The sequence below is a fragment of the Brassica napus genome, chromosome C5, assembly GCF_020379485.1.
Source record: "Brassica napus cultivar Da-Ae chromosome C5, Da-Ae, whole genome shotgun sequence".
Lineage (NCBI taxonomy): Eukaryota > Viridiplantae > Streptophyta > Magnoliopsida > Brassicales > Brassicaceae > Brassica > Brassica napus.
The window spans coordinates 48,057,507-48,068,830 of NC_063448.1; the positions used below are offsets into that span (position 1 = coordinate 48,057,507).

Sequence of the window (11,324 nt, forward strand, 5' to 3'; positions counted from 1 at the left end):
ACTTGGTGGTGGTCATGAAATGCACGTGCCAAAATACCCCAAAGACCTTAACATATATATACTAGATTTGGACTCCGAGAAAAAATCGTTAGGGTTTACAATTTCAGGCCCATAAATACCCATCTTGATGGCCCATGTCTATTTTACTCATGCTTAACCGTTCTATATAGTTCAATACAGGCTATACAGCAGTTTTGGTAGAGTCTATAGCCAATAAACAAACACTGGTGGTTTGTTCATATAAAACTAAATACAGAAATAAACAAGGGCATTTCAGTTAACTCTCAAAGACCACACCATCACTTGAATTGATGCAAAACCATCTGGTGAGAAATTAATCAAATTATTATCATGTACATTATAGAGCAGCGAAAAATGGATGAAAACTATGAAACCAAAAGAGAATCATCTTACCATATTATAATGTATATTGTTGAATCCTATCATCTGAACAGGGGCGTTCTTGAACAGAGCACAATAAAACCTAGGCTTTGGCCCCATTTTTCAAAGGCCCCCATTTGAAAAAAAAAATTATGCAGTTAATGTTTTTTTATCACAATATACAGTTACATACAAGGGAATGTGCAAATGAAAAACAGAAAAAGATAACTACAACACAAAATTAAAATGGGACCTACAATTAATATTAAAAATAAAATTATTCTTTTAACTTTTTTCATTGACTCTTTATCTCTGGCTCTCCTCCTCTTTTCCCATTACTCTTAACCTTTTTTTTTGAAAAAAAAAAAATTCTCCTATGCGTTTTTTATGTTCTACAATAATGCGTAGGCCCCCATTTTTTTCTTGCCTATGGTCTCACGTATTACAGGGACGCCCCTGCATCTGAATGACTGATCTACAAGAAATATGCTTTACTTGGGGAGAATTTCTACAGGTGATTTTGATCTCTCGAGACCATAAATATACAGTTTGTGGAATATTAATGATGATGATGATGAGCAATCACACCAGAGTTTGGGAAATTACTTGAAACGAGAACCCTTCTTCCCTTTGCCTTTACCCATCCCATCGACCACTGTAACCCAGAAGAAGAGAGACATCCAAATCAGTACTGCCAGGAAGATCTTTACGCGGTCTTCAATCCTTGTCACAGCTCCCACAACACCTATCCATATTATGTTCAAACATGATTAAAGAAAAAAAAGAGATTTCATTTTATTTTTGTTTTCTATTTCCATTAAAGTTTTATATGCTGCTAAAGGATCACCAAAAAGCTATTCAACATTAACATATATGTACTAGTTGCAAAACAAACACACATATCTATTCAACACACATAAGGACTAGTTTCTGAACAAACAAACATGATAAAATCATGAAACAAGCCAATAGCAAGTAACAATCACAAAGACAATATAGCTAAAGTAAACCCACATAAGAGCATCAAACCATCCAAAGTACTGAATCTCCCGACAAAAAAAAAACAACTTTTTAAGTAACAATTGGATGCAAAGAAAGTCTAAGGAAACTAATTCAAAGGCAGCGTTAAATGGGAAACAAGAGTTGAACCTTCGAGCTGAGTGGTGTTCTCAGGCGGAGGCGGATCAGGACTCGGAGAAGATGGAGGACCACCAACGACGGCGAGACGGCGTAAGCGGCGAGGAGTCACTAGAGAGAAGATATTTTGACGGCGGATGTGAAACCGTTGGGAGAACGGAGGGAGAACTGAGTGGTGGTGGTAGAGGTTAGAGCTTCTGGTCGTGTTGAACAAAGCCGTCGCCATATTTTCCTCAGCGATAAATTTTGACCTGATTTTCTTTTCTTTTTACGATATTTATAAATAGTAATAATTATCAGACAATTAGTGAAAATTCAAATAAAGTATTCTTATTAGATGCAAACAAAATATTCTTTTAGCAAATAGTATAATATTAATCAGATAATTAAGAATGAAACCACAAGATTTTTTTTAATAATAAGTCTTTCATGGATAGTATAATTCTTCAATTATTTTTAACAAATAAAAGTATATCAACTCAAATTTAATAATATTAATTTACGTCTATAAATCAAATGTTAATAAAACACTAACACAAACGATGTTGTGTTGTTATAATTATAGAAAGGCTCAATTCGGTGAATATACAAATTATAGGAGAAATTTGCGGAAGTGTGCATTTTTTTTATTAATTTGCGAACATGGAGATTGAAGATCGCACATTGACATTTATGTCATCGACAGCAATCAGATAGACCTACTAGCTCGACTTGGAATCGACAAATTATCAGGTTATGAATTGTCTTATTGTTTGATTGATGAAAAGTTGAAAAGGACGTGAACAGATTGAAAAAGAAAATAACTTAAGTACATATGTATTCTCTACTCCTCCACGAATGAAACCGGTTAGCTAAATAATAATTTAAAAAGGAATTGATCGACGAAACCAAGCCACATTCTTCTCTTCCATGTCCTTGTTCGCAAATTCCGTCGCCGGTTTCTTCTTCTGCCATCAACTGAAACCAGAGCCATGGTCGTCGTCTCACGACAGGACCACTTCCGCGAACCACCACAAACTTTGTCTTCGTTCTCGGCTCTGTGCCGGCTTCTCCGCCACGACATGACTACTTCCGCATTCCTCTGTGACGTCTCTGTCTTCCTCGTCGTGTTCATCGAGATCCTCAGCCGCGACAATCGCTCATAACCACCGTGATTCAAGCTTTTCCAAAGACCAATCCTAGGGCTTCATTCTTCGTCATGTCTTGCTCCTTCGAGGCCGGCTTCACCGGATTCAGGCTTTGCCGTCGGGATCGAAGTGAAGAGGAGTTCCAATGGTGATTTCTCACTTTTGCAAAAAAGGTCCCTGAACTTCTGTTTTTTACAAAGAGACTCACACTTTCAGTATGTACAGAAATATCATATTGATTAAGCCCCAGACATTTCAATCTTACAATTTAGTCCAAGCAAATATTCTGAATTTACAGCGTTAGTCTCTGAACTGTTGATAACTTCAAATCTGAACCCTATGTACAAAGTCAAGATGAGGAATATAACATGATAAGTTACTTTGTAACTGGATATATTTATAAAATTCGATAAATCTCTAACGAGATTTCCATATATATGTATACCATGGTGAACATCCGAACCCTAACTAGTAGAGGTCACAACAGATAAATTTTAAGCCCTAGACCAAAAATCATTAACCATGATATTAAGTTAGAGAACACTGTCATAAAAAAATATAAACTAATCATAGATATTAAAACAACATCAAAATTAGTAATCACTATACCCTAAACATACATAGATAATCCCGAATGTATAATATAAAGTTTGTCTTGGGTTCATCCCTTATGGTTAACCTGTAGATTCTTCAACCAATAGTATTTTGTTATTTCATATTTCATATCTTGAAAAAAAAAACAAAGAGTATATAAATATCCAACAAGTTATATTATGTTTTTTTTTAAAAAAATATAGGTAAATTAAAAAGTAATAGCTGCTAAAATAATGATTTTAAAAAATATTTGTAACACCGTCACCAAAAAACCCTTATAGAAAAACTTAAATGTTTAGTTGTTTCAAAATTTTATATTTTAAGTTAAAAGAAAATAAAAAGAAATGTTACAATTTTTTTTTGACTGAAAAATAGAAGACCTGTTTTGTTACCTTTCTCTATGTGATTATTGATTATTATTTTTAACATAATCAATACAAGTTTAGCAAACATACAAGTTTTACAATCAAATCTATATATTACATGACACTTATTTACATCGTCACTTTGATTTTATAACAAACAATTAGAAAAGTAGAGAGCAAGAAGACCAACTACTACTACTATGAATCAAAAAGAAGAGCAAGAAGGCCACCTACTACTATTCTGAATTTACCAAGAAAAAAAGTATATTACAGAAAAATCTGCAAACCAAAATCTATTTTGACTTGTTTGGTCAAGAAGAAAAGTCAATAAGAACATTGAGTTCTGTGATCTCGGTCTCTGAGAATCCCGTGATACAGAGCCATCCGGTTCGCTGGCATCGTTGATATTCCACAAACTGAACCGGTCTTACCCGGTTTAGTCACTGGCTCCGGTACGGTTCTCCTGCTCAATTCCCTCTTCCGGTACTCTTTCCCGTTCCCTTTCGTATCTTTCACATTCCCCGCGAAGCGAACTCTCTTCTTCTTCCTCTGTTTCTTCGTTTCCTCTGCTTCCCAAGAAAGAAAGAAACTTATTCTCCGGGTTAAAAAATCAAACATAAACGTCCGAGTCCGAGAGAAAAAGATTACGTACCTGAAGATAGACATGAACGGAGTATCGGTGGTGGAGTTTGATCATGAATCTTCCCATGGAACTGTCGAGCCATCGCGAGAAACAGAGCAGTGCTCGAGAAAACCATGGCGGTTGCGATCGCTACGGTGCCACCAGAACAACCCAACATGGAAGACATCTTCCTGAAGTTTCTTGAACCGGCTAGTTTGAAGATATTGAGAAATAGAGAAGAGAGTTTTCAAGAAAACCAACGGAAACGAGAAATTAGGCTGAGCTGATGGAGATGATTGGTTGTTGGGACTTGGGAGAGACGTGTGTATGTGTGAAGAGACTTTGTTAGACTTGTAACTTAAACCAACTGTTGAAACTCTGTGGTAGGATTCTCTTCTCTTGACTCTCTTGATCTCTTCTTCTATACTTATACAAATATAGCAGGGGAGAAAATTTAATAGAAAATAAATAAAAGTTGGAAAAGAATTAGATTTTAGTGCTTCGTTACTCACATATCCTAGTGGGGAAAAGGAAAATAATATGAGCAAGACTGTTTTTGGTCAAAAAACAATTTGTACTTTAGAGAAAATCAACTCGGAATTTGCAACAATTATTCCTTAGTTTTTGAAAAAGAAAACCCACTGTATAAAAGGTTACTGGTAACTTTGCGGGATAACATTTTACACGCGATTCCGGAATGAAAAAAAAAATGCAAAACACACAAATTTACGTTTTTGTTAACAAAAATACAAAAATTTTAATTAAGCGAAAAAGTGAATTTTAGTTAATTATTTAGAAAATCAACATTTTAATATTATTAAATTAGAATCTATTACCATTTTAAAATTTTAAATATATAACAATAATTTTTTTAGTGATAAATAGTTATGTTGTAAATAAAGTTAAACAATTTTTTTCTTGTAATATTATAGAATGTCAATCTATTATTAAAACGTATTGAAAGATAAGCTACGTATTTTTAATAAGAATTATAATATTTTAATAAATTTTGGTTATTTTAATATTTTGTAATAATTAGTTTAATTATTGATATTTATTAATTTTTATAACAAAATAAATACCATATAAAATATTTTGATTAGTTTAACATGTACTCCATCATTCTGCCACTATTTTATTTTTTTTGCAACTTAATTAGTTTTCCGTGATTCGGTGAATTACAGACAAATAAATGTAAAAATTCAACTCATCATCTTGTCTAACTATTATCCAATAAAATAATAAGTATATATTACTTGGACCGATATTTTAAAAATATTCAGATTAAAAAAAACGCAAATTGTACAGTAACATAATTTTTGGAAAGCTTGTCGACAGAATGTGAGGTTGTGTATTAGCTTGGATGAATGTAAACCACTGACACGTTCGCAAAGAACCTAAGCAGTTTAATTAAAGTTGATGTGAAGGTTACTGAGGACTTCACACACGTGTCCGGTCCTTTTGTCAATATCTCTAGTTCTAGGCTTCTAGCATTCAACCAATAAGGTTCCACCATGTTTTAAAACTAAGAAACTTCCGTATATAGTAAGAACTACTCGAGAAGAAGTCTTACGAAACTTCCTAAGGTAAAGCTATTTGAACACGACCAAACTACTACTAACTACCTCTACATTGTAATGTGAAACACACGATTGACACCGATGTTCAATTAATAAAAAGACAAAATATCAAATATAAGGTTCATAAGTTCAAAGATGCATAACAAACAAAAAGAAGGTAAATAAATAAAGATCACAAAGCTAACATTCTCACCACGTCATTGCACGAATTAAAACCAAAGGGGTGAAAATGCAACATACCACACCAACGACCAACTTATTAGTTCTAAAAGTAGACACAGACACTCAGTTTATTCAAAGACAGAGAAGTTCATTGTTAAGATATACCCAAGTGAAACCTAGGTTGTAAGGATTGGAGGCAAGTAGTCAGATTTGGTTCCAAGGATACGAGCCTTTGTGTCAGGGAAGAACTCAAATCCGGGAAACTCAGTGACGTCACCTTCACAGTCTACATCAACAGGGTAGCGTAGCAAGTGACCGGGAAGGTCATGTTCAAGTGACTCGCTCGAGTATAAGTCCCAATACTTGTCAGAAATGCGGTTAACTTTCTCAATGCATTCCACGCTTGATGGATCGAGGAAGGTCTCATCGAGCATTCCTAGGTGTTCGTACCAGAGTGACATGCGGAACCCATGGATCTGTCCACGAGCTGGTTGTCTATGTGACAAGTGATGTGGTTGGTAGCCTCCCATTGCAATCTCAGAGTCCCTCGCACCATCCATCGACCTCTGGTTGATGTTAGCAGATCCAATGATGATATATTCATCGTCAACTGCAAAGTGAGACGTCAAGTAAATCACACATGCATTTATCCAATTTTTTTTTAAAAAAATACCATTGGATAGCACTAAATCAAGTTTTTCAAAGAAAAAAAAAATAGAGGAAAACCACAAAAATTAGCATTAAATTTTTTTTAAACTGTTTTTAGTTAGTTTGGAGTTTACTGGTTAAAGTTTAGAGTTTAATGTTTAGAAGATGAGATTAGAATTGGTTTAGAATGTAAAATAATTTAATGTTTTTATTGATTAATAAATTCTATTTTGAATATTAAACTAGAGTTAGTATTTAGTATAATGCAAAATAATTTAGTGGTTTTATTAATTAATAGATGCTATTTTGAAAAGAAAAAAAAATTGAAGACTATTTTTATGAAAAAAATAAAAAAAATTGCTATTTAGGAGATTTGTTTTTTTTAATGAATTAGTAAACTTACCGATCATCATTTTGGTGTGGACGTAGATCATGAAGCGACGTGCTTCTTGTGCCTTCATATAGCTCGAGTCAGCGTCTGGTCTCTCTGCTGGCTCATACTCTCCTTCTTTCTTAACCTCACGGTTTCCTAAGCAGAAGAACGTCAGATAGTTTCTAGGATCTTCCTCTAAGCCCTGAGCCCTAAGAGCTTGAACAATATCCTTGTACATCATCTGCATGGTCCTCCTCTGCCAATCCAATATAGCTTGCACTGATGCACTCTCCGGAAGACCTTCCGGCCACATCGGCACCACAACATAAACCCTGAACTTCTCTCCCTTCTCAATCTTGCTAACGATCTTTAAGGACAGCTCTTTTGGGATCAAGTGCAGAGCGTTGATGTCCTCAGGAGTGATACCATCAGCTGCCCAAGCAAAAGAGCTTCCAAGGAAGTACTGATTCTCAATGTAGATGAAGTCTTTCGCGCGACGGATAGCGTGAATGTAAGCATCTTGGATGCTTCTATCAATGATGTTATCCTTACCACTCACAAGACCAGCTTCAGCAGCAGCTTCAGGCGACTCGGGGAACCCAGCAGCAGCTCCACCGTCGATGGATCTAAACAGCTGCACATTCCACACGTCGTGATCCTCTTGGAACATAACGGGAGAAGGTGTGATGATGATATCACTAAGCTCCCTCAGCTTAACGAGAATGTCTTTACCACCTTGCTTGCTCCACCTCTGCTCGAAGTTGTACAAAACATCCCAAGCGATGGGACCTTCGAGGCGAGAGTGGATGTCGTGCCAAGGCTCCCTCGGCCCGCCTTTGGTGATGGCGGCGCCGGTGAAGTTAGGCTGGTGGAAGTCGTCGTGGTGGACAGTGTCCAACGTCCTGAACAAGGAGTGGAAAGGAGTGTCGTAACGTCCATCACAGAGATCGATCCCACCAACAAAACTCACGATCCTCCTCATCTGTGAACCTCCTCGGCTCGGCATCTCGCTGTCCACAACAACGATCTTCTGATGGTGCGTGAACATGGCTGAGACCTGCAAGTTCTGGACTATGCTACCACCGTCATCAGGGTTACGAGGACAGAGAATACAATGAACGTCGCTTCCTCTGAAGAAATTCTCCGTTTCTTCATCATGAGTAGCCATGAGACCGTCTTTCTTCAACACATCGACGGATGTTCTATCGTCCCACACAAGGAGAAGAACCCTAACACCTTCGCTAGCTTTCTTTTTAAGCAGCTCGCCAACGGTCATGTCTCCTCCAGGCTTCGGCCTCCTGGAGTCTCTAACCAAGGCAATCTCAGTATACACAGACCATCCAGTGATGTAGATCATATGCTGCGCGTTGCTTATCGCGTCGAAAATATCCTCCCAGCACCTCTGAGGCTCGTAGTTCTTCCCTCCAGCGAGAGGGATCCTCGGGACGAAGTTATCAGGGATGTGAGCGTCTTGGTAGAGAGAGACTTTGCATCCCTGCCTCTGGGAGAAGAACGTGTAAGGGACGCCAGGGAACTTAGCGCTCTTGATACCTTGGTTCCAGTTACGATCCGCCTCGACGCCGAAGTACTGGAGCTTCACGTGGATCTTGGACCCTCCGTGGATGGGGTTTCTGTCGTTGTCTAATATCTCAACCCACTGGTCGACTTCCTCGCCGTGGATGACTTGGTCGACGGGGACGTAGGCTCTTCCGATGAGGGTGGCGCCGATGGGGTTGTCGTCCTTGACGGTGAAGATGATGTCGGAAGCCAAGTGGGCGCAGTAGATGTGAAAGGACTCGTACCATTTTGGGTTTTTGGCTTCGTCCTTGATCTTTCTTGTTCGACCAACTCTGGCTCTTTGGAGATCGATCGTTGCGTATAGCTGTGTTTCTCCTTTGCCAACACCAATGGTCTCTTCTACATTAGCCAGAATCTGATTTTTTTTTTTTAAAAAGGTTAAAAATTAACTCTAGAGTGTGACAACTTCATGAATAATAAGCATCAACATTCATTTCCACGTGGGAGAGACCAAAGGAATGACTTGAACAAAGGAATCAAAAAAATAAAATAAAAAAAAGGAGAATAAATGTGAAGAAAATAAAAAAGAAGAAGAAAAAGCTATTACCTTGCCGAAGAAGCCGGACCTGAGTCCACCAGTGTGGAGGTCATCAACTTCATAGATCGTAGCGTGCAAAGTACCATGCAACAGATGCTGCGCCATTTTATCACCTGCACCAACAATCATTTTGTACAACACATGATGTTGATTGTACAGGAAAAATAATAAAGCTAGATCCAAGGAACTTCAAGATCTGGACTCGAAAAGACAAGCGAAATGCAAGGAAATTCAAAATTGTGAAACAAGAGTCACTGATCTCGCTCATAAGTCAATAGTCAACGATCATCAAACACAAAACTCAACCCGATCGCTATGTTTGTAACCAAATAATATATATATATATAACAAATCATAATCAGACCAGAACAGTGTTATCTGGTTCAACTCTAAAAGATTTGTAATCCTATAAACAAGCGGGTGAGATTCACAGAGAGAGAGAGAGAAAGACTAACTGCGAGATCGGAGTCGGTGGTCAGAGGGAGGAAGACGAAGAGTTCGGGATCTGATCCGTGATTAGAGAGAAGCTCTATTTTAAGAGGGTGGGGAGCTGCTGAATATTTAATGAAAATCTTTTGATACTTTCATGGTCATGATGTGAACGCGTGGGCCCTCATTTCTTTATTACATAACTTTTGATGAGTTTCTCACCTTCACAAGACCCCACCCGTACTAAGAAAAAAACCTTTTTCTCTTTCGGCCCTAAAGTTTCTTAGTTTCACAATTAGGTCCTTATTTTTACATATATATGAGTCTCAGTTTGTTGTTATAGCCAATTATCAACGATTAAATTATGTTTCGCATAATTTGGTTAATTTCATTCACTGTAAGTAACTCAATGTTAAAGCACACAAAAAATCTACTTAGGGATAATATGTAAAATCTTATAATAAAGGTTCAAAAAGGAGAAAATGGTAGAGTTAGTGATTATTACAAAATTTTAGTTTCGTGAAGAAATATCAAAATATTCAAAGCTGTAATATCCCTGACTCGATTGGGACAAAATATCCAAATCGTGCTCCCAACGTTCTGCATCCAAATGCCACGACGCCGTTTCCCAAGCTGGATCTTCACCGTCCAATAAACTTTATGATCTGATTTCCTCTTTGGGTACAACGTGTTAATTGAACCACTACTATTAGTTTAACTCTAGATCATTGATTCTCGTGATAACTTAGTGGATTGCGAATTACTCCTTCCGTTTCATAATATAAATAGTTCTGGTTAAAAACACGAAGATTAAAAAAATTATTATGTTTTAAAAAAATATTTTATAATAAATATATTAGATATAATTTAACCAATAAAAAATAAATCTATTTAATTTGATTAATTATTCAATAAATATAAAAGTTACCTAAAAATACGAAAATTACTTACATTTTGAAACAAAAACATTTTCCTAAAACTAGGGGTGTTCAATCCGGTTACCGGTTCGGTTTAGGTTCGGTTTTTTTCGGTTTTCGGTATTTCGGTTAGTAAAATATAACTACCATTCTAAATCAATATTTACTTCGGTTCGGTTCGGTTTATATACCGTCGGTTTTCGGTTTATTCGGTTTTATACCAAAAAACATAATTATTTAGTTTGAGATCATATTATATGAATTTTAGAGTCATATTGTCAACACAGTCATTTATTAAAAATATATTACATGTTCAAATAAATGAACAAAAAAGTAAAAATGCTTCTACCATCAAATAAAATAATCAAATCTGTAACTAAAATCAAAGCTTGAAATTTTGAAAATAAAAATATGAAACAAAACAGAAACATGAAAGAAAAGTTTTTTCACTCTTTCATATTTAGTGTTCATTAAAGTCATGTTTTTTCAATTGAACACGAAACTCTGTTTGTTTACAGATAAGAAAAAAGTTGTTAAATTTTTCATTAATTATTGTCCATCAAATTTATAATCTTCATATTAATTTAGTGAAGACTAAAATAAAGCAAAAAGATCAAAAGAAGACTTAGAAAATAAGATGTCTGAATTGCGATGTATTGTTATTTAATTATAGTTCAAGTGTTTTACAAATTAAGGTTCTTTATTACTATAAAATTATGGTAATAGTTATTAACACAAATTTAACTTATGTAACAAATAGATTTTCATGTATTGTTATAAAATAGATACATATTTACATGTTTCTATTTTTAATCGGTTTTGTTCGGTTTATTCGGTTTAATCGGTTTTGTTCGGTTTATTCGGTTTAATCGG

The 11,324-nt window shown here is 35.9% G+C and overlaps 3 protein-coding genes across 5 annotated transcripts; all 3 read right to left on the reverse strand.

The window, feature by feature from the left end:
- Positions 1 to 327: 327 nt before the first annotated feature.
- On the reverse strand, positions 328 to 1,765 carry LOC106399560. 2 transcript variants are annotated; one of them, XR_007323528.1, is made up of 3 exons: positions 1,531 to 1,761; positions 844 to 1,126; positions 328 to 447 (listed from the first exon to the last, which is right to left on the reverse strand). XR_007323528.1 is itself a non-coding variant. In XM_048756993.1 (2 exons), exons 1-2 carry the CDS (start codon positions 1,742 to 1,744, stop codon positions 984 to 986), a joined length of 357 nt encoding a protein of 118 aa, XP_048612950.1. In that variant the 5' UTR covers positions 1,745 to 1,765; the 3' UTR covers positions 858 to 983. The 2 variants fall into 2 exon arrangements, 1 of the variants encoding a protein (XP_048612950.1); XM_048756993.1 differs by lacking the exon at positions 328 to 447 and having other exon boundaries at positions 858 to 1,126; positions 1,531 to 1,765.
- A 1,915-nt stretch (positions 1,766 to 3,680) lies between these two features.
- LOC106399522 lies at positions 3,681 to 4,724 on the reverse strand. Its single transcript, XM_013839999.3, has 2 exons — positions 4,257 to 4,724; positions 3,681 to 4,170 (listed from the first exon to the last, which is right to left on the reverse strand). Exons 1-2 carry the CDS (start codon positions 4,411 to 4,413, stop codon positions 3,929 to 3,931), a joined length of 399 nt encoding a protein of 132 aa, XP_013695453.1. The 5' UTR covers positions 4,414 to 4,724; the 3' UTR covers positions 3,681 to 3,928.
- A 1,171-nt stretch (positions 4,725 to 5,895) lies between these two features.
- On the reverse strand, positions 5,896 to 9,757 carry LOC106400840 (phospholipase D alpha 1). Of its 2 annotated transcripts, XM_013841229.3 has the most exons (4): positions 9,561 to 9,757; positions 9,115 to 9,218; positions 7,020 to 8,922; positions 5,896 to 6,578 (listed from the first exon to the last, which is right to left on the reverse strand). In XM_013841229.3, exons 2-4 carry the CDS (start codon positions 9,208 to 9,210, stop codon positions 6,145 to 6,147), a joined length of 2,433 nt encoding a protein of 810 aa, XP_013696683.1. In that variant the 5' UTR covers positions 9,211 to 9,218; positions 9,561 to 9,757; the 3' UTR covers positions 5,896 to 6,144.
- Between the last annotated feature and the right edge of the window lie 1,567 nt (positions 9,758 to 11,324).

Excerpts from the sequence above, each read along its gene's own strand:
- LOC106400840 (XM_013841229.3), bottom strand. The coding sequence starts at position 9,210 with ATGGCGCAGCATCTGTTGCATGGTACTTTGCACGCTACGATCTATGAA. Across the intron at positions 8,923-9,114 it reads GGTCCGGCTTCTTCGGCAAG|ATTCTGGCTAATGTAGAAGA; the intron begins GTAATAGCTTTT and ends AAAAAAAATCAG. Across the intron at positions 6,579-7,019 it reads CCACACCAAAATGATGATCG|TTGACGATGAATATATCATC; the intron begins GTAAGTTTACTA and ends CTCACTTTGCAG.
- LOC106399560 (XM_048756993.1), bottom strand. The coding sequence starts at position 1,744 with ATGGCGACGGCTTTGTTCAACACGACCAGAAGCTCTAACCTCTACCAC. Across the intron at positions 1,127-1,530 it reads GAACACCACTCAGCTCGAAG|GTGTTGTGGGAGCTGTGACA; the intron begins GTTCAACTCTTG and ends TAATATGGATAG.
- LOC106399522 (XM_013839999.3), bottom strand. The coding sequence starts at position 4,413 with ATGTCTTCCATGTTGGGTTGTTCTGGTGGCACCGTAGCGATCGCAACC. Across the intron at positions 4,171-4,256 it reads CCGTTCATGTCTATCTTCAG|AGGAAACGAAGAAACAGAGG; the intron begins GTACGTAATCTT and ends CTTGGGAAGCAG.